Here is a 22,108-nt window from a genome sequence, read left to right on the forward strand (position 1 = left end):
TTTCAAAATATTTTGCTATGTTTTAAATATCTTCATCAGATCGGACCGGTTTCGCGTAAATCACCTCGTTATTTCTTAGTTCAAGTAGAGTTTAATACATAAAGTAACACTTTAGTAAATATAGTGCTTTAGATAACTTTAAATATATCATACCCAAAAGTAAGCTCTGGCTACGGCCCTACGGCTATTCATACTAAACTTTAACCAAAAACAAAAAGACATTCAACATTGAAATATTACGAAACTAAAACGATTAAAAGCATAAAACACTCATAACATTATACTGCGAACTAAAACACTCCAATTCCGCTGCTTTCAACGGCGGATTAAATGAAGTGGATTCTGTTACAGCGTTTAATTGAAACGGTAATAAGTACAAAACAAACACGACATAAAACCATTTAAAATCGTTTAATTGTGTACACCGCTACAATAGTATCGCACGCGATTGTTAATTATCTCGACTTAATCGATTATTATCGATGACTGTATAATAAAGCAACCCGCAATTTACAGCAAGGGTAAATTATATGTTCACTCCGACTTCCGCACACGTAAGATTACGTGATCTTGGGGAGGAAACCACTTTTATAGGTATAATGGAAGTAGGACACGTAGCATGTAGCCCACCTGATGTTAAATGAACTCTGCCGTCAATAGACTCCCACATAGCCAAGAATTCCACCTCATTTTAAAGGACTAAGTAAGAATTATTCATTAAGATGATGTACTTATAAATCTGTGAATAGCCATCTTTTGAACCAGAATGCAGCATCAGAACTGCTATTAAAAGACAAAATTAATATGAAGATGGTTAGTGTACCGCTACAATTAAAATGCAAAGAGATGTACCATCTTCATTATTGTAAGAAAGACGTAATCATCCCAAAAACGGGTGAACCATAAAATAATATAATATGATACCACTGGGTAAAATAATATTTTAACGATTCTCTTTTTGGCAAAACCTGAAAATTTCGAGCAACCTTAATGAGTTGAATTTCTAAGCCCGAAACACAAAAATAAAGAGAGCAAAATGTTTCTCATTATTCGAAGCCAACATATTTGAATACGAGGCCCGAGGTAAATGTAATAGTATTATGTGACAATTCAATTAAGTGTGCGCGACCTGATTATGTCTCAAATAAAGAGCCTGCTAATAGTAGCGCACGGAGGATAAACAGTGCGACAGTAGGTTCGTTGAAAAAATAAAGGCGCGACGACGCCCGAATAAATGAGAACGGCGATAAACAGGAGGATTCGTTCCGAGCGGAGGGTCGATATCGAAATACATTATTCCCCGATCCGAGTGTTCCGATTCAAATTGAAAGAGCACCTCCAACATGAGATTTCTCAGGCGGCGGGTGGGCGCAGAATATAAATCGGCACATAACCAGAAATGGAAAGGCTGTGAATTTCCGTTTCGTGGCGAGCGGTCGTGTTTCACTCGTGCTCTATTACATATGCAGCGACCCCGGAAAAAATGTTAATTACACCTTAAATAACTGTTCGTTTTCTTTTCACATTTAAGTAGCGGCGTAAATTAACAAGCTCTTAAAAGCAAGAATGGGTATCTCTATAGCCACTTTAGTACAAGAAACATAAATCTCAAAGTAAATAATAATGAGGAGCTCAATGCTTCACTTAAGCAACCGCGACACAAAATACATATTTATTTGTAATGTTCATATATAATAGAAAAGCTATTTAGGTGGTCAATTAAACTTTTTTTTTACATTTAAGGTACATCGATACATAATTCTTCTACGTCTGTCACATATCTACTTTACGAAAAGTGAATACGACTTATGCAGCAAGAAATGGGGCTTACGGCTCTTCTCATCGTGTATTCTGCCCAATTCGCAACACGCCCAGCCGATATTTACGTAACAAGCGTCTTTGCTGATTCCTCACACAGTCTCCCTCTTCCTTAAGTCGTAACAATAATACTGGGATGTCGCTTATAACGGATATTTACTTAACTAATCTATGTCGGCCTTATTTGTGAACTTATCCAATTAATTCTCTGATTATACCTCTGATATAACCAATTCTCCTTGTGGTAAATTAGCTTTTATAAGTGACACTAAAATACCAACGCAATTGTTGTAATCTATTTCTATGGTTTAACTCTGTTTATGACATTGGTAAATGTGAAAAGTAAAGGACTTTCTAGAACATGATAATTATGTCATGTTATGACATTAACTTTTTAGACTGCTTTGCTTTCCATGAATCATAGCGTAAATAATTTTTTGAATGAATGTGAATCTATTCGATCTAATATCATTGTTTCGAATTAACCAATAGTGAATGAAACTTTACGAAACAGCTCAGATATAAAGTGTAGCTCTCAAAGTGAAGCACGATTTAAAACAAAAGAATATCTTGAAGACAAGTTTGAGCGGTGCCTTTAGTTTAAGCGCGATGATTTGGAGTCGCCGGAGGGCGCTACGAGCAAGTCGCGGGCGACGTCGACGGCACTAACTTTATTAAGGACGAGACGCTCGCGCCGTCGGTGAATCAAGGTGACGAGCCTCCACAATGCCCTATTCAGATTTTAATAGCTTCACACTCAATTGCGCTTCAATACGGCTCCTGATCTCGGCTAGTTATTTAATTAAACAAAGATTTTAGAAATGAATTCCCCGCATGGAGCGGTTTCATATTAAATTACAGTGAAACTTGGTTAAGTGGGACCCTTGATGTCTCACTTAACCAGGTTTCACTGTATTAGGAGAGATGACGTAATTTTCGGACATAATGGTAGTCATTATAAGATAATTGCATACGTTCATAGTTGCATTAAGCGTTCGAGGAGAGTAAAACACACGCGCTGTCACGAGAACAATGGTAAGCGACAAGTTGCGGGGCGCGGAGGCCGGGTTGACGCAAAGTTTGGCAATTATGGAGACCGCATGTCTGAGAGCGTCGCTACACTCATTACGGACTGAACTGAAACTCTACTCATCTATGTTAAAAGTGTATGTATGGGACGAACGAATACGTGTACCTATTCAAAGCCACATTTCACGTACTTTATTGAAGTTTTACCCCATAAATTAATGACCCACTGAGTTAGAAATTGTTACTGCAACCTAAAGAGGCGTAAAGCTCTACCTGTACAATATCCTTATTCAGTGATAATTCATGGTATTGTATGGTAAGTTGGAAAGCGAACGCTTTGCAATTAATAGTCTCATTATTTTATTAACAGTGAGAAAGAAGTCTTAAGAATTTTGAACAAACCACTTAAATCGGATTTGTACTATAATTAAATTCATGGTAAAATGATTAATAATTGTGAACCTGTGATTTGTATTTACATAAATTAAGGAGGATTAAAAAATAAAAATAAAAATATTTTGAACTTCTGAGGGCTCTTAATTCAACTTTGTCTTACGTATTAACTAAGCCAATGAGCACGTAAAAAATACATCCATTACTATGATCCCTATGTTCCAAAAAAAAATGAAATTCCATACATCATTGCTCAAAGTCATCCCAAGCAATAATTAATCAATGAAGCATTTTGTCTCTCAATAGTGAACGTATCGCGGACAAAAAGGAAAAATCAACCTCAAAACTAGCATAGTCACGTATTTCGGCAGAGCTTAAAAAACTACACGAATTTATAAGCCGAATATGACGGCTCGATTCCCCGCCATTGTTTCGCAGAGCCGCGGGGGATGACAAGCATTGTGTCACCAAACGTTCGTGCGCGTCAATTCACGCCGCTCCGAACAAAATATACGCGATATTAACAACTTGCGATATGGAGCTACGGGAAAATATCGCTCGCGAGAAATGTACTATGTTTTTTTTTGTTTTTTACAGCTTCTCTTGTTTTTAATCCGATTATAAAGTTATGAACATCGGCATAAAAAGTTCGTAGAGATATTACGCACCTTAATTGGGTAGCGTCTAAGAGGAGCGTATATTCGGCAGTGAATTATTCAACAAAACTCGATTTCAACCGAGCTACAAATTTTTGTTGCAGGCGCGGTCAGAAATGGGTGGATGACCGATAGTAACTATAGCTAATTTGTACTTCCGTTCTTCGGAGGATACCTTTGTTAATAGCACCGGTTGTTATTATTATTTAATGGTCATTAAAGCTCGCTGGAGGCTTTATGGCGGTTTGAAAACATCTTATATGAGTTGATCTCCACCCCATACCCCTCCAACCAATAAATTGGAGATGCGTGGTGGAATAAGTTTCTGCTCCCAGCAATTATGAGAAAAGAACCGTGCCCAGCAATGGGAGTTAATGACTTGCAAAAAAAAATCATAAATTCTCTTGTGATAATAATAATGTCGCTTTATCGTGGATAATATGGATAGATATATAACATCATAAACACCCAGATAATTTTTCAATGTGGAATGGAATGTCGTATCATATTCGTATCATTTCATATCTAGAATACGATAATTAAATATTAATATCGTATCGTAACACTTCAGCGGAACTGTTTCCGTTATAAAAATCGTTTCATCAATTTTTCCTCTAACAACACGCCAAATAAACCATTTCATCCACGATTTCCCTGTCGTTACGGTGCGCTACGTATAGCACGTACGTATAGTCCGCGCTAAACTGCTCCGTTCTGAAGTTGTTGCGTGCAGTTTTAGTTAGTATATCCATCAGGCCCCGCCCAGGTGAGACCAGGCGCTCTCCACACCGTCTGGTGTTTACAACGGTAAGCGACCACACATACCGCCGTCCTTCCTGGGGTCGCTTGCTGGACGGTTCGAGCTCCCACCTTTCGAGCTCCCTTTTTGTCGCCTCCTACGACAGGAAGGGGATACCGTAGCCCTATTTCGATCCCGGTACTACAGGGACAATAATACTACCTTATCGGATAACGTGTACCTGCAAGCTGGGATGCACGGCGAGCTGCAGCAGCGTGCGCACGACGCCCAGATGCCCCTTGTTGACGGCGATGTGCAGCGGCGTCTGGCGGCGGCGGTTGCGCGCGTTGAGGTCCGCGCCGGCCGCGGCGAGCGCGCGCAGCGCCGCCGGCTCGTCGCCGAACGCCGCGTGGTGCGCCGCGCGGTCCCCGTCGCGGTCCTCCGCGTCCGCCTCCGCGCCCGCCTCCACCAGCGTGCGGATCACCTCCACGTGGCCGTTTTGTGCCGCCGCCTGTGCAACATGCACCATTAGAATACTATGAATAGATGGTGTGGTCAAGGAGACAATTTCTCCGACCAGCTTAATCCTCAGGGGTGAGGGTCCTCAGGTAGAAATCTAACCTTATCTTGGGTTCATTACAGATATCCATCTGCGGCGGTAGCCATTTTCCATCAGGTGGACTTCATGCTCGTTTGCTACTCCTTTACTATAAAAAAAATAGTAATTCATGATTCCTGGTGTAATAGGGAGCATAAGAAATAACAGCAGTTTAAAGCTACTGTGTTAATGTATAAATCCATAATCCTAAAAGTGGCATATTAGTACACTAATCTGCAATAAGGCGATGATGCTAATAGACTAAACTAAAATAACGCACCCACGAATATTAATAATTTATTATTATACAAATAAAAGCGCCACTTTCCCGTCCGAGTCCTCCCCGCCGCCTCCAATATAGAGGCGCTCACTGTATAATGTATCATGCCCTAGATTGTTCTGTAAAACCTTCCCCTCTTTTAATTGCCCCCTAAAACTGCAAAGAAGTATATCCGCCGTACACATCATTGACATTAACGTACGCGCCGTCAAGCCGCGCGTGGATACTGCGACTTACTTGCGTACTTAGCTGCCGTGTAACCACCTTATCGGTTTGACACGCATGGCACCAAAACTTGAACGACCTCAACCAACGGTACAAAGCGGTCTATCCATCGTACATACCATTGAATTCAGCTTGACTGCCGTCGTGAGACGGTCATCAGACACATTCGCCTTTTAAAATATCTCGTCATAAACCGCTCTGTAAACACCTTTCACGCCTTAAGCAACTCCAAACGACCTTTTTTTTGTTTACGAGGGGGAAACCTTCAAAAGGTACCCGACGACGTGGACTTTTACCGCACTAAAACCCCGCGGTGGTCTTCCTCAGCGCTTGGTGGAGAACTCCGGGATTTCCGATGGAACACAACCGGAGTTCTCCGAGCGCGATACCCCTATCGGGCTCTGCCCTTGGGGGAGCAGTTTACGCTCCTCCCGTACACCTAGTGTTTACGAAGGTATGCGGCCACACACACCACCGTCCTTCCCGGGGTTGCTTGTTGGACGGTTCGAGCTCCCACTCTTGCCGCCCGCAATCCCGGAAGCCCCCTTTTAGTCGCCTTTTACGACAGGCAGGGGATACCATATCCCTATTCTAGTCCCGGGACTACAGGGACAAACTCCAACGAACCTGCAGCGCGGTGTGTCCGCCGTACACGCCGTTGACGTCAGCGTGCGCGCCGTCGGGCCGCGCGAGGATGTCCGCACAGCGCGCCGCGTCGCCGTTGGCCGCCGCCTTCACCAGCTCCTCATTAGCGTCGCCCGTCACGTGTGACTCGAATAACTTCTTTAGTAATACCGAGAGACGCTCGCCTATGAACACACGAGACAGGGTTAGGAGAGCTGATTTATTGCCGCTAGAAAAGCTACGTTATTCGACTGCGATCTATTGATGTAAAAACGTCTAATAAATCAATAAATATGAGGATCAGTAAAACTATCTTAAATCATAAAATTGTTAATAATTACGAGACAAATAATTTTAACGTATCATTTAAACTTTGAATACTTTTAAAAATACTTTTATTGCAATACCTGAGGAGTTTCCTGGAATACTCCCATCTGATGAGGCGACTTTTGTTACTGCATTCGGGTTATACGTCCAGGAAGTGTTGCATACTTCTACTTTCAGGTCGTTGTCGTGATATATCTGTTGAACGCGGCCAATTTTGCCAAGGGTCTATAACAAAACACAATAAAGGAAATCAGATCTTATCAAAAGTCATAATTATGAATATAGGTTATATGGTTCTCGTAGCACTATATGTAACTATATAAACAGATGTAGGGTTTCGGTTTAAATTAGTTTTTTTTTAAATTTACAAGTTGTTCGTGTGCGGTAATAAAGACCCGTGAACTTGCTTATTTATTCACCACATAAACTAAACAATCCTAATGCTTATTATGATTAAGAAATATATAAATGTACATAAACATATTTACATATATATCCTGGTATCCAAATAATTATTAGCTACGCTATTTAAATTTTTAAAAAATGTTTTCAAAGGTATGTTGTCCACAGATTTGCACTTCACCAGCGCGGTGGACTATCGCCAAATCCTGCTAATTCTGAGAGGAGACCCGTGCCCAGCATAAGGACAGTAATGGGTCGGGGATGATAAGCAACGTACCGGCGCCATCGCCTCGGCCCACTCGCCGTGTCCGCGCTGCAGCAGCTTGACGCGCTCCTGGTCGGCGCACACCTGCACCAGGTCACCCACCGCGAAGCCGCCGCCCGGCGCCGCGCCCGCCGCCGCGCCGCCCGCCGCCGCGCCGCCGCTGCACACCTGCGCACGTAGCCCCTCATAACAGTTACAGCTCACGGAGTGTTTTTGGAACGAAGTTCCTTATCGCGCGTTGCGATAGGGTTATTTGTCATTAATTCCGCCTTTTGCACCACACTGTTTTTAACATAGTCAATAAAGAGTAAATAAAAAATGGGGTAGATGGAAGAAATGAAGACCAAAAGTTGTAACGACACTTTTTGCTATAGATGTAAGCAGTGCGACGTGCGCGTATTTCTCTGTCTGTCTCTCTCTTTCTCATAAAAAGCAAGCCAGTTATTTTTGTTTCGCCTTTCTATTTCGCATGGAACAGTGTAGTGTCCCAACGATTATTTTTGTTGTTAATAATAAAAAAATATTATTACAACTTAAAAGAAATAAAATTTTATTACAATTCCTTCACTAATTAATCGAAATGAACTTCGTCCCATCCGGGTCCTCCATCCTTGACACCTCTCATCTTTTTCTCTTCTGCTCTCCTTGCGCTATTTACGCATATTATTAATAATCAATCTTACCAACTTTTACCAACCAAAACTCAATGTGTTGCCGTGGTTACGAAGCAGACGTTAAAAAGAAAGAGATCGGTGTGTTTCCCAGCGTCACAGCGGAAACATCAGACAATCTCGCCACATCAAAAATAAATGTCTTCTTCTTCTGACAGCAACTTTCATTTGCCTATTTTACATATTTCCCATATTTCTACGCGTGCTACGGTGTCGTTCCGCCAGGCCGTTAGTCAAATACATATACCCACTAAAAGCGACGATAAACCCGTTGTAAACACATAAACTCTTAGAGAATGCATATATCATAATAGTAATAAAATATTAAAAATTCCATGCTATTAAACATGTTTTATTTTGATTAGGATTTATATTGTATTTACTGAGGCTTATCAGCATAGTTAGTGAGCCATATACTTACTATGATTAAAAACAATTCTACGTAACTAATAGACTAATTATGTAAACAAATGTAGGAAATTGATTTCAACCTACATTTCATTGTATTACTGCTTATTCTATTTATGTTATTTTTTTACATGGAGAAAATGATATATAAATGAAATATAGTATACATACCTTAGTTAAAACAGCGGGATTAAAAGTCCACCTGTTGCCACTGGGGTACGTGACTACGATGTCGTGATCCTCGTCAATGCCGACGACAGTGCCAGTTGTCCGCAGGCACTCAAACATGCCATCAGTCCACCCACCGTGCCCATGTTGCAGTGACTGCACTATTTCCAAGTCCAGATCAACATTCACCTGAAAAATAATAAAAGCATTCAGTGTTTGAAAATGTATTTACATAAGTATAAAGCACCAATGCTCATTAGTTCAATTAATAATTTAATTTGTTGTTTGAAAATTGTATTATACATTTCAAAATGAATGTTTAAACTACCATTAAACTGTTTAAACTACCAAACTAATAAATTATTATGTGAATCCAATCATAACATACTCCAGTTTATCTATGAGAATAACATACACAAAATAATCTACAATACAATGTCATAGAAAGAATGAAAATAATATTGGACATTGTGACTGAACATATCACTATTAAATTAAGAAAACTCTATTCTTTAAAGTATCCTCATACTGTCTTATTAGCCTATTGGCTAACTTGTAACCATAAATCAAATAGTACTAATGCACTTGGTAATTTTTTTAGACAGACCTGATCACCAACTTGCAAGCCATGAGGGCCTGTACGTCCCGGTCCCAATTCTCCTAGAAGTGGTAAATGTTCCTTGTAAACATTCTGACCTTTCACATCATGTACTACCTGTAATTTTCACGAAAAAATAAGATTATTAATTTAGTCTATTAGTACTCTATATATTATAACAATACACTTTTGTTACTTAGAGGTGTTGCAGTATATATTATTTTATTTTTTAACTATCTATTTTGATGACCTATGTAGCAGAGCACCTGTTTCTGTTTCTGGGTATTTGTGTATTTGTCTCTGTGTGTCCATAGCACCCACGATACAGGGAATGCTACTGTGGGACTGTGAGTGTAGAAAGTGTTTTTTAATGTTTTTAATTCTATAAATGATGTGAATTTCATGTTGGTTTACGTATATTAAAAAAAACTTATAATGTTCTGTAATCTCATAAACTTGCAATCATAAATGTCCATACCTTCAGATCTGCCATTCCTTCAAAACCAACTCTGTAGAGGTTTTTGGCACCATTATCCCAAACCACATAAGCAGCTGAACGGGGACTGGCTGCTGACCAATCCTGAACCTCGTTTACTTTGCCCCGCCTGCCATTGCCTCCATCTTGGTCTTCCCATTGCCAATCCACCTACAAGGTTACCAAGATTTTTAGATATTACAAGGTTACAAGATTTTACAAGGAAGATGATACATTCAACTAGTGGTTCATTCTAATTAAATATAAAATTTAAGTCGATTTTTGTTACAAAATTTGAGTTGCTGTTTAAATCATAATTTTTTTAACAATGTAAAGAATATTTCCACGTACCCCTCTAACAACCCTGGCTCCTGGGAAGATGCCTCTGACAGCTTGTTTCTTGCTCTTCCTGCGGGGTTCCACGAGGCAGCGCTGTGCCCCCGGTGCACTGATGCGGTAGAACCTGTGCCTCAAGTGATGCTTGTCTCCATGATAGCAGACAGAACACAGGTCATAGTTACTACATTCAGCGCACTTCCAACGTATCCCTGTAAGTATTCAGAATTCTCATGTTTGAATCAAATATAGAATAAGATGAACTTTTAGCATTGACCGTAATAGCTCACAATTTTCTTTTTTCTTTCTTTCAGCTTTTAAAACAGTGAATTAAAATATTTCCATATGATACAAAATATAATGATATGAACTATATTTGGGTACTATTCATACTAAAATACTATGATAATTATTACCAAATATTGGTTGTTGGCGGCAAGTGTCACACATAGTGCCCTCATGTTTGACACCTGTTGGGGCGCTGTCGAGGATGCGTAGGTCGTAAGCACCCGAGCATCTGTAGTTTGCAGCCGTCCCGTTGTCCCAAACAACAACAACCTCCTCAGGAGATTCGAAATTCCTTACTGTTCCTACATGACCCTCTCCACCATCCTAAAAATAATATCCGAAGTATTACGTATCATATCTTTTAAGTATGCTTCTTAATATCCATGCCACAAGTACAGACAGGTATACAGTAAAGAGGAAATGCAATAAGTCTACCTGTTTGCCCCATTTCCAATCAGGACCTCGTATTACTCTAGCTCCTACGCCTTCCATCATAAATCTAGTCGCTCTAGATGATGCTGATGAGCCCGGCACATTAGGCTCCATAGTCATAGCCATACCTAGATCCGTGAATTTAGCAAAAAAGAAAAATAATGTTCGTAAACTTTACAATAAAACTTTTACAATAACAGAACAGCAGCAAATCGGTCAGACGACAGATCCAGAAATTTTGACAGCTGACAGTTCACTTTTATGTCCAGAAAGATTACGTCCACTTACTATTATGGTTAATGATTGTAAATTATTGTTTCAAAACAATGCATAGTAATCATAAACTAAATATTATTTTTATATCATACTATCGATTGTCTTCTTATTTGAGTGTGAAGCATCTCGTTAGACTATCGATAAAATACTCTGTAAATTATCTATTTTGAGGCAGCACTATTGTCATAATGTCATTACTGTCAATGTCATTCCATCAGTCAAAAAATGAAAACAATATTGGTGCACTGCAGAAAAATATAATTTGATCAATCTAAAAATAAAAACCTTCGATTCGTTCATTTTAAGCATACAGTCATAGTTTATTGGTGTTGTAAACTGTTTAAAAATAATGTCTAACCACCGCAATAAATACGAAAAAGCGCGAAGACGTCTTGCAGCTATAACATTTTTATCAAACATTTCCCTGGATGGTTCTTTTAAGGATACAGAGCTGTGTCAGATTTTAGATAAATCAGCCAAAGTAGATAAATGTGATTCTGCTCCAAACGGGCAAAATATTTGTGATAAAGACGCGAAGAATAGTGGTCGTAATCGCAGTAAAGCCCAATCAAGTCCAGTTCATCGTGTTGGTGGTGACAATCAGTCCATCAGCTCGGACTCGGAACACGCTAATGTTACACCTATCAAGACTGGTATAAGTCATTCCTTCAGGGACAGGTTAGTGTTAAAAAAGCTGTTAAATCCATTTTATAGCAACAGCTGTCTAAGAAATTGTGTTGTAAGATGATTTTTGAGTATGTGCTTAATTGATTGATTGTGCTCTTGATGAAATGCGTTTCTCTTTCCTCTAAAAAGTAATACTAAATAGACTGATATGTTTGGTTACCCAGGTGTTACATATTTTATATAAAATGTCATGGAAATTTATTTTAGGTGTTCTTCTGGTAATACAGAATCATTTAAAGAAAAACATTCCTCCATCAGGAGTAGAAAAGGTCACCTTCCTTCTCTAACCGGAGTAACTCAGGATGATAAGAGCAGTTCAGAGAGCTTGAATTTTGGTAAATACAATTTTTCTATCCTCTATTATATTATATTCTATTGTATCTGTGAGTTATATTCTATTGTATCTAGTATGTTTAATTATGAGGTGCAGTGATAGTTGAGTGGAATGAATTTTGGAATTTGGTGTGTGGAATTTTTTAAATCACTTGCTTTGAGAATAGTAAAGAAAAACATTAAAAGAAAAACTTTGCACCTGAAGACTAACCAAAAAGGTGTCAGAAGTTTCTGAAACTTTCAAATGGTGTATTGTGTTCACTGTAGGAGGAGTTCTTTGTGAGAGGAAACTCTTTATTACTAATATTAATATTGATAATGACGTAAAATGATAAGCTTCTAAAATTTAATGAAGTTATCAATTTCCATAATCTTATCTTTATTTGTAAGCAGTTTATCTGTTCTTGATATAGATCTGACTATTAAGATAATACACAAATTGTTTTGATATTTATTTAAGCACCACTATGAATTTATATAATATCTGAAAGTTTTCTTTTTACTACTGCATCAATTTTTTTTGTACAAATTTTTTACTGTTGTAACTACAATTATTTTTTAACTTTATCATCTTTTAAAATGAAGCATTTAATAATATTTTAATAATCTACTTATTAAATTGTATTACTTACATATTCAATAACAAGTATTTACTTTATCATTTATTCTTTAATAAATTACAGGCAGATTCCGAAGCAGCAATACTTGTATACCAGAAAGCCACACTTATTCCAAAGAGGTTCGGCTCGTCCGACCAACCAAGGGTGTATCATTTAGGGATGAAAGGCTTGTATTCGCCCCCACTCAGGGAGTTCCATGTGCCCTGTTCAGCACTATACCTTATTCAAAGACAATTCGTAGTGTACGGTATGTATTAAAAAATCAAATATAGGTTGAATAATTTTACTATTACATGCATTTATATGCTATAGGTGGATTTATCCTTAGAAACAACATTTTACGCATTATTCATAACATCATATTTATAAACATAATCTGTGTTATGTTAGTTTTAGAACATGATTGGCTTCTGTGACCTTTAAACGAGATTATCTTTCATGTTTAATACATATAATAATATTATGCCTTACAAGTATTACAGATAAAGAAAATGCTCCTTCTATACTACTTCCAGGTCTGATTTAAGAAAAGATGGAGTCCGCAGACGTAACACTTCAGGTCCAAGGCCACTCTCTGCCATCACGGATAATGGAGTGGATCCGTTTGATCTCTTGGGTTTAGAAAGAGAGGAACATGGACAGGATATATCATACTCGAAACTTTTAATACCCTCTCGAGTATGTACAAGAGAACAGTATAGAAAAATGTATGAAGGTGACTTTAGTGAAAAGGCAACATGGAAAATCTTAAACCGGCACCCTCATGTAATAGCCAGGTATACATATTTCTTTGTGACACTATTAAATGAAGAGAGAGTCCTATTTTTATTTTTGTTAATTGATGTCTATTTAATGGAAATATATGTCTGATTATGCTTTGTGCATGTTACTTCATGTTATCCTTTGTAAGTGTTCACACACCCATTTTGTTTCTTCAAACTGTTGAGAGTATGTTTTTCAAATTAAACAATCATCAAACTGATTCATGTGTTCCATACTTAATATTTCATTCATCAATACATTTCATCTAACTATCCTAAAAATATGTTGGATATAGTCATGTTTGGATGAATGTCATTCTTGTCGGAACAGTTTTGAATACCACATAGCTTGACTCATGTCATCACTAACATTTGACTTTCAGGACTAAATTATTGACGAGGCACAAGGATAAAAAATGGTAAACGAAAAAAAATGTACTATGTAATGCTAATGCTACACTTAGAATAAAATCGATTAATGCTCCACTACTTGCGCTAATATAACATACCAATGTAATATATATCCAAATAAAACATTTTGCTTGGCGATCACAAAGAAATAATACTATCATAACCATAATTTTAATATACTCTGTTACATTTAAATTAAACTTTAAACAGTCTTAAAAAACAGACTGCTTCAGATGTTATTTAATTATATTACTTCACATTTTTAAATGGGATTAACGGTTTTTTAACTGGTCACGCCTTTCCCTAATTGGCTTGGCTGAATAATTTTCTGGCTATTACAATAATTATTAACACTATTATAGAGCACAGCGCTATTGTAACATTAATTTATGTATTGCCTCCGAAGAACTATAATTCTACCTACACATTGGCTTAAAGTTATCTCTCAAGATTGGTTGAGATGTTTCCAAATTTAAATACTCAGATGTTGCTGATGGAATTGAGATGCTTAAACTTTGTTAAATAATTATGTACCCACTAGTAGTTTCAACTTTACCTGTCTTGCATCGTTTTCTATAATTGATAGTGTTTAATATATTCTTAGATAGATATTGAATGCTGAATGTATTATGAGTTATTAGTTTCTTTTCGTGTACTTTATCTTTAGGGTTGTTATCTAAGTTGTTACGGTTCTCAGTAGTTATGGTATAGTTTGGTTGCCTACCATAAAATCACGACATCTGTTTAGTCCTGCCCGGGAAGTTATAATAGATCACAAATGATCATAAAAGTACTTGTGGTGTTTACATTACTTGGTAAAAATAATTTATATTTTTTTTAAAACTAATATATTCGATGCAATTTAGAAGATAGACTAAAATATTAGTTATTATTCAATTCCAATTTGATTGCATGAATCTAATATAATACGTATATTTTGCTGTACTTAAAACAATTCTTTTAGGAATGCATGACCGCAATATTAATGCTTCCGGGGGTTCAGTTGCATGTGTCTAAAAATTTGTTTATATAAGTTGTTGCTCAAGAAAGTGATTTTAGGTGCTTCTCGTATGAGTCCTCTCAGAGGACGACCATACCATCCTCACCGCCACACTCTTCGATAGAAACCAAAACCTTTGACTGGGATGAAGCGCCAGTGATATCTCAGAAATATGTAAGTTCATAGAAATTATTTTTATGACAACAACCCTGGTTTAAACCATACGCGAACTATGTTATGCTGGATGAGAAAATTCCGATTAGTAGTCAACCTAGGTGTCGAAAATTCTCAAGACCTACAAGTAGGTATACGTTTATTAAATACAGAATGTTACAAATTGGGACTGACTGCTCAACGCACCACCTGAATCACGAAACCACTAAAATATAATTGTCAGCAGAAATAATTGTTGATGAATAATATTGAAGTATATAACCTCATATTATATTATATAATTAGCATTATTCCTGTGACACAACTAGTAATTAATTTAACCTGTATCCCTACTGTTATTTCAATTTCATAAATAAAAAATACGTACTCGTATATAACGCACTATATGAGCATGGACTGTTTAAATAGTTACAGTTATAACAAACTTGATTAATGTGTTTTTTGGGATACCGTACATAGGACTACTTGACCCTTATTTAGTATAAATAATCATGTTGTGATTTTTCAATTTTATAATAGGTTACTTTTTTAAAATGTAAAGGTTTGTTTTTCTGCAGTTGAGACTCCGTTTGGTGGTAAGTGTGGTGGGGTAGCACCACTGCTAAATGACTATTCAGTTAGCAGATACCCACCCATACTTAACTTTCGAATAGCACAAGATTTAAAATAGATAAAACTGTAAAACTATTATTGGCGATATTATATCCACAGGTGCATTATTGTCCTAATGTTCTCGATGACCCAGAGCTGATAGCCGGCAAACACAGGACGCTTCTGACATTCACATCGTACATGACGTCGATTATTGATTACGTACGTCCACAAGACTTGAAGAAGGAGTTAAACGACAAGTTCAGGGAGAAGTTTCCTCATATTAAGCTGACACTAAGCAAGCTGCGAAGGTACTATTTCATACTAATGCGTTTAAATAAGTATCATGTATAACAGAATAAGCTGATACCTAATTAACTATATTTTAAATTTTCAGTATCAAAAAGGAAATGCGGAAAATTGCTAAACACGACAGCGGTGGAATTGATCTTCTATCGGTAGCACAAGCATATGTGTACTTTGAAAAGCTAATTCTTGCGAACCTCATTAATAAAGATAACAGGAAGTTGTGCGCCGGAGCTTGCCTCTTGCTGTCGGCAAAACTGAACGACGTTAAGGGAGAGATGTTGAAAGCTCTTATTGAGGTACCTATCATCTATCAATTTATGTATAGTTAGTGATCCTGATGCGTTTGTAATTGGTTTCTATCTCCTATGTCTCGATGATAGAGTGTACTATGTAGCTATTTATACTTTAGAATTCTTTACTGCAAATGTAAACCATTCTAGTGTATTTTAAAATAGTTTCTTAATTTATTTTATATATTTAATAATCAATTTAATTCACTTGTAATCAAGTTTAATCTGAGTTGAGAATAAATAATTTCCAAGTCCAAAAAGTGAGAGTGAGTGGAAAAGTTAAGTCCAAAAAATATTTTATATGCATTCAACGTTTGCGTTCGTTGCGTTCGCCACGAGTTTCGCAACTTGTATAACGTTAAAGCGTGTCCATTCCAGCGCATCGAGACGACGTTCCGCGTGAACCGCAAGGACCTGGTGAAGTTCGAGTTCGCGGTGCTGGTGGCGCTGGAGTTCGGGCTGCACGTGCCGCCGTACGAGGTGTTCCCGCACTACCAGCGCCTGCTGCACGACTCGTGACGGCGGCGGCGCCTGGCGGCCGCGCGCGCCGCGCACCGCCGCCGCGCCTCCATCGTCGACAACCTGCGCGGCGTCGCCTGGATCTGAGCCGCGGCCGCCTGCTTCACGTACCTTAGGAGGTTTAGGTATAGTCCGCGCCAAATTTCTAGTCCACTCCGACGTTGTTGCGCGCAGGTTTACTATTATACTCCGTAACGTAAGGGCACACTAACGCAGCTATGTACCCGTGGGCGAGAGCGGGCAGCGGTCGGTGCCAGGGGGATCCCGCGCTGTCTTCGTCCCGCTAATATCTACAATTTGCTATTCGACCTGACTCGTTTCTATATTGAGAGTGGACTAGCAGTTTGGTGCGGACTATAACTTGCTCTAAGATTCTGATATAAAACGACTTTCACCGAACTGGTTAATGGGTGAAAAGTATTTTAAGTCGAATTAAATATGTCAGTGTTTATATTGCAAATGGGTTGACTAAAAAATTCGGCGTGCGCCGCGCAACGCCGCCGCGCCTCCGTCGTCGACAGCCTGCGCGTCGCTTGTGGATGTGAGCCGCGGCTGCCCGCTTTACGTACCTTAAGGGATTTAGATACTGATCTAATGGCTGTTGTTGCACTGTTGATTGATGGTTAAATATGTTCCAATTTGATAAGTCACTCTGTAAGTAGTTTTACGGTGACGCGATTGCAATTTAATTGAAATGCAATACGCAAACGCTTACAGTATTGAAAATAACGTATAACGGATAGGGTTATCATGTACATTTGTGTATAGTCTGCGCGAAACTACTAGCCCGCTCTGAATATAGAAATGAGTCGCGTCATGGCACGGCCACGGCAAATTGTATGACTACACCTGCTCGCAATTACTTCAGAGCGGAATAGCAGTTTGGCGCGGACTATACATGTGTAACATTCAGCGTGTATGAAGTACATGATATGACTCACCGAAACGGTAGTTACGTTCCATTTTTTTTCTGTTTCAAAACTTTGTTTTGAGTCCTACTGACTCTTACGAAATCCAGAACATTCGGTATCTACAAGGCCTGTACATGTACAAGTCGACCATCAACACTTAGATTTAATTTAGATTGATAGATTAGTATTATTTACTATAAAACGTTACGTTTACATTGCAATCAGTATTGATAATATAGATATACACGCGCCTGACTTTGGTAATTCTCAATACTTAAAATCTAAAATAGCTTGACCATTTTACTGCTTCCCAAAAACTAAAGGAGGCGATTTTCAAACTTTTAGGCGTAGATTATACTAGCAAGGTGTAGCGGTACCGGTACGCGTAGCATTTCTCTTAGATAAAATTTCATAATTAGTATCCCTTTCGCCACGAAACCTGAGTTCTGACCTGCGAATCAGAATTACGGGGAAATAACTGTTACGACTAATCTGGCAAACGTACAATATAGAACAGAGCTTAGAGCCGTCCTTTCGTTTTGCACGGGAATCACAAGTATTGTAGGCAACTTCAGCTTTTATAGATATTGAGAAAACGCTTATTTTTTTTTAATTAGGCTAATGAGCACTAATAGAGCTGCTTTTAAGTAATGTCTACTATATATAGGATGTTATAGACATTTATAGGACTTGTTATTTAGAATACTTACTCGATTTCTAGTGATAATAATATTAACGAGTTCTGATGCACGTATGGCTTTTGACGCTAAAAGCAATTTAAAAATAATAAGGTGCAAAGCACACAAATTGATTAGCTGTTCTTTCCATTACATGGGTGCAATCAGGGTTTAATTTAGGTAAATGTAAAATATTAGGGTAGTGCTAGCTTTGGATGCTGTCTCAGAAAAGGGGGACTGATAAATGATTAACTGTGAGATGTTAGCGCACAAGATGTGTGATAGTGCAGCACGTGAGACGTGGGTGAAATGTAGTTAGTTTGTATTTAGTTAGTCCCTTTAAATACCACTTTACAAAAACAAGTGTGATTTTGTGGTCATTTGCTTCTTCAACAATGTGTAATGTTGAAGCCCATTGCTCATACATTGCGCTACTTTACTTTTAATCATATTAATACGTATGAATGTACGTCTCCGTATTATGTACGTCCCCAGAAAAAAATATTAAAATTCAAATATTAATTTACGGATTAACAGTTGCCTAAGAATGTAATTGCTCAACAGTAGCTCTATCTAAAATGATTATAACTTTTATGGCGTAATTATTGTTATGCTTAGAATTGTATGCTCTCTTTGATTTTTATGGCCAATTGTCTGTAATTTTCCGCGAATCTCTTAACAAATCGGATTAAGATCGAGCACAGAAAAATCACAATACGCCTAATTTTTGAAAACTAACAAGCTCTTATGTTCCGAATATTACGTTACGTTTAACCAATGGCTATTAAACTAGGTAAGTATATGAATAGGTAAAGAATATATTGTTGTAGCACTAGCGTAATAGGATGTAAAAATGCAAAAATGTATCAGATACGATATTTTTGACAAGGTATATTTAACACAGTAGATAGGTACTTCAAACTATTTAATATTTGTGTAGGTTTATTTTATTTTTTGACTTTCATATTATTTAATCAAAGGATAAATAGGGAACATTAATAAATAATATCTTTATTTATTTACTTTAACATACATGGTATTATGTCAATTGTGCTTATGTCTACTTTATTTTACCTCTATTATTATCAACTTCGATTTGAAATAAATTGTAAAATTTTATTTTTATAATAACTATATGTTACAAATTAAGTTCCTAGTTTAAGTACCTATATCTAAATAAGAGTTTAAGAGTATGAATCGCAATGTTTAAAAGCGAGAATGATGTGCCACTGTTGTAGTTAAGTATTGTTTTATCTTATTTATTATATAAATTTTAGATTAATGCTGTTGCAGACTGCGTTATAATTAAATTTAACGGGTACCATTTACCAAGTATTGCTAGCCTTAATATTTAAATAATCCAAGATTAGGTGCGTGTGTAGATAAAATTATTAGTGATGTACACCAATAATATCTTCGTCACATTCTCATAATATTTATTTATGAGGAACAAAATACTAGTACCAAAAGTAAATAAAGTATTGTAGCATTAAGTTTCTTCCTGTCAACTTCATCATCCACGAAACACGTTAATTTGTCATTATATCTACAAGTACTCACCACAATGATTGTTCATGTGTACCCGTTAAAAATAAATATGCTAGTTATGTTAAAATTATGTTACTTTATTGTATTATTACGAATTTATTGTTTGATGTTAAATAAAATGTTTTTTAAACAATGTGTTTACATTATCTTACCTATAATTTAATAAGATTTTTATTTTTATACTTACTAATATGAAACCACGAATACCGCCGTCGTTTGCGGAGTAACATTCAATATCATTTGCTTCCTCGGAAATATTCGATAAGAGCGGCTAGATTCTTTCCAGATTATTAGAAGTATTGTATTATCCATACAGGGGGATAAAATCGCTTATTTAAAAATAGTTTAGTGTTTTTTACTTATCGTATAAAAAGTTGCGAGGTTAATAGGTAAAGTTATCGTGATATTAAAGATAAAACCACATAACTTGACCTTAAATGACCTTAAACTTACAACATTAGAAATATTTAACTAGAATCATAGATTTGATATAAAGGTGCCAAATTGATAATCAAGAACAGTTACTATACTCTTCTATCAACTATCAAGAAGATCAAAGATAATAAACTGTTATTACCTAAGGTAATACGTAAGGTAAGGTAAGTTTAAATTATTAAATTGATTCACTTTTTTATATTAATTTTATTTATCTTAGTTTGTGATCTAACAACTACAATTAACTATACAAACTGATTTCTTATAGCCTTATATAAAAATATACAATTGCTTATTGCCATTGCCAATACTTGCCTACAGTTAGTTACTCGATTTCCTGATTTGGGTCAATGAATTGAGTTGTTACACACATTATTACATGCCATATGTCTTAACTAAAATACATTTTACACATGAAACATCCGGTCTAAGTAGATCGAGTTAATAAAAGAAATGTTATTGCAATATTCAGTTCATTTACGCGATTTGTTACCGCCAGTGCACTTAACTATTTGGATTTTGAACGGAAATGACATCAAAGGTAATATTTTTTGCTATTTTCGGTTTTTTTATTAAAACCACTTTAAAAGGTAGGTTTTATTTTTTTTAGAAGAAAATAACAAGTACATCAAGAAAGTATTTTTAGTCAATATTTTTTTGACATTCTTGTGAAGTTCAATTACCTAATTAAATTGCGTCAAGGAACCGTAGGTATTTGGTCTGAGTCAAAATACTTAGAAATAATTACGCATATTTATTTCTGCTTTTCCTTATGACAATGTTTATGTGTCATTTGCGTTTTATGGTGTTTTAACTCACATTATTTATATAAAGTCGGTGCTTAATATAAATGTTTTCAAATACGTGACGTATGTTGATGACCCGCGTGGCGGAGCGGTCACCATAACGGTCTGACGCGCAAAGCGTTCAGGGCTCGATCCCCGGCCACACAGACATCTGAATGATGAATTTTGATATCTGTTGTGGGTCTGGGTGTTTCTGTATTCGTCTTTGTGTGTGTCAATGGCACCCATGATACAGGGAATCCTAGTGTGGGGCTGTGAGAGTAGAAAGCGTTTAAATAGATACAAATAAGGCTTAAGAGTGTGGACATTGTCAAGGTACTATACAAACACTTTCATCCGCTTTACAGCGATACCTACCATCTTAGATGAATCGACTTAAGTTTTAGATAGATTTACTACAAATTGATGACACTTTTCCTCCCCGTGTCAGATCTATTGCTTACTACATATTTCTCGTGAATTTCCTTGGTTCTATTTTAATATACCCACTTAAATACACTTTTTTGCGCAGGTTCTTGTGTTATTTACTGTCCTCTGCTACCTAAGCTTCTGTTGGGGAGATGAAGAGTCGCAGCCCAATCAAGATATACCAATCGAGCGCCTAGATGCAGATTCACACAAAGATCTTAATTCGGGTGCCACCATTCACCACTGGCGCTTGTGGAGGCCGTGGAGATTTTGGAAATGGGGTTAAGATCAACTTTAGCAATTATTTCCCTAAACTTATAAATTACTATATAAAGTAGTGCTTATTATTCATTAAGTTCTGTTTGCATTGATAGGTCGTTCTATGTTAAACAGCGAGTTAACACGCTCTTACGATTCAGACGAGAGCGCATCATCAAGGCACCATAGATACGGTAAAAGACACAGTAGACCTAAATTAAAAAATAAGATTAAATTGTTATTCAAAATACAGCAATATGAAATCTATGTTTTGTTTTATTGTAAGCCCTGGATAATTACAAGGACTTCAAAACCACACAGATTTATAAATGATTTATTTTTATTGTAAATACTTCGTATAG

The 22,108-nt window shown here is 37.0% G+C and overlaps 2 protein-coding genes and 1 long non-coding RNA gene across 5 annotated transcripts in view; 2 read left to right on the plus strand and 1 right to left on the minus strand.

Annotated features, from left to right (window-relative positions):
- mib1 (E3 ubiquitin-protein ligase mind bomb 1) overlaps window positions 1-10,960 on the minus strand; it is a 190,567-nt gene extending 179,607 nt beyond the window's left edge. The window contains exons 1-10 of the mRNA XM_073080657.1: window positions 10,736-10,960; window positions 10,429-10,624; window positions 10,028-10,224; window positions 9,680-9,847; window positions 9,211-9,318; window positions 8,607-8,792; window positions 7,369-7,524; window positions 6,770-6,914; window positions 6,366-6,547; window positions 4,877-5,146 (exon numbers count right to left, since the gene is read on the minus strand). Coding sequence (XP_072936758.1) covers window positions 4,877-5,146; window positions 6,366-6,547; window positions 6,770-6,914; window positions 7,369-7,524; window positions 8,607-8,792; window positions 9,211-9,318; window positions 9,680-9,847; window positions 10,028-10,224; window positions 10,429-10,624; window positions 10,736-10,858 — 1,731 coding nt within the window. The 5' untranslated portion in view covers window positions 10,859-10,960. The remainder of the gene's footprint in view (window positions 1-4,876; window positions 5,147-6,365; window positions 6,548-6,769; window positions 6,915-7,368; window positions 7,525-8,606; window positions 8,793-9,210; window positions 9,319-9,679; window positions 9,848-10,027; window positions 10,225-10,428; window positions 10,625-10,735) is intronic.
- A 332-nt stretch (window positions 10,961-11,292) lies between these two features.
- Window positions 11,293-18,767, plus strand: LOC140747983 (CDK5 and ABL1 enzyme substrate 2). Of its 3 annotated transcripts, XR_012102911.1 has the most exons (10): window positions 11,293-11,686; window positions 11,903-12,030; window positions 12,712-12,895; window positions 13,164-13,424; window positions 13,793-13,828; window positions 14,880-14,994; window positions 15,706-15,896; window positions 15,983-16,190; window positions 16,563-18,239; window positions 18,282-18,767. XR_012102911.1 is itself a non-coding variant. In XM_073080659.1 (9 exons), exons 1-9 carry the CDS (start codon window positions 11,358-11,360, stop codon window positions 16,701-16,703), a joined length of 1,593 nt encoding a protein of 530 aa, XP_072936760.1. In that variant the 5' UTR covers window positions 11,293-11,357; the 3' UTR covers window positions 16,704-18,767. The 3 variants fall into 3 exon arrangements, 2 of the variants coding, with proteins under 2 accessions (XP_072936760.1, XP_072936761.1); XM_073080659.1 differs by having other exon boundaries at window positions 16,563-18,767; XM_073080660.1 differs by lacking the exon at window positions 13,793-13,828 and having other exon boundaries at window positions 16,563-18,767.
- A 1,792-nt stretch (window positions 18,768-20,559) lies between these two features.
- On the plus strand, window positions 20,560-22,013 carry LOC140748109 (uncharacterized). Its single transcript, XR_012102920.1, has 2 exons — window positions 20,560-20,815; window positions 21,592-22,013. It is a non-coding gene; the product is annotated as an uncharacterized LOC140748109 (long non-coding RNA).
- Window positions 22,014-22,108: the final 95 nt, after the last annotated feature.

Source organism: Epargyreus clarus, unplaced genomic scaffold, assembly GCF_041222505.1.
Source record: "Epargyreus clarus isolate Ecla_fem2 unplaced genomic scaffold, WU_Ecla_fem_2.2 ptg000015l, whole genome shotgun sequence".
Taxonomy (NCBI): domain Eukaryota; kingdom Metazoa; phylum Arthropoda; class Insecta; order Lepidoptera; family Hesperiidae; genus Epargyreus; species Epargyreus clarus.

Bases quoted from the DNA above. Each gene is read 5' to 3' on its own strand.
- LOC140747983 (XM_073080659.1), top strand. From the start codon at position 11,358: ATGTCTAACCACCGCAATAAATACGAAAAAGCGCGAAGACGTCTTGCA. The intron at 13,425-13,792 runs GTATACATATTT...TTTGACTTTCAG, and splicing joins CACCCTCATGTAATAGCCAG to GACTAAATTATTGACGAGGC. The intron at 15,897-15,982 runs GTACTATTTCAT...TTAAATTTTCAG, and splicing joins ACACTAAGCAAGCTGCGAAG to TATCAAAAAGGAAATGCGGA.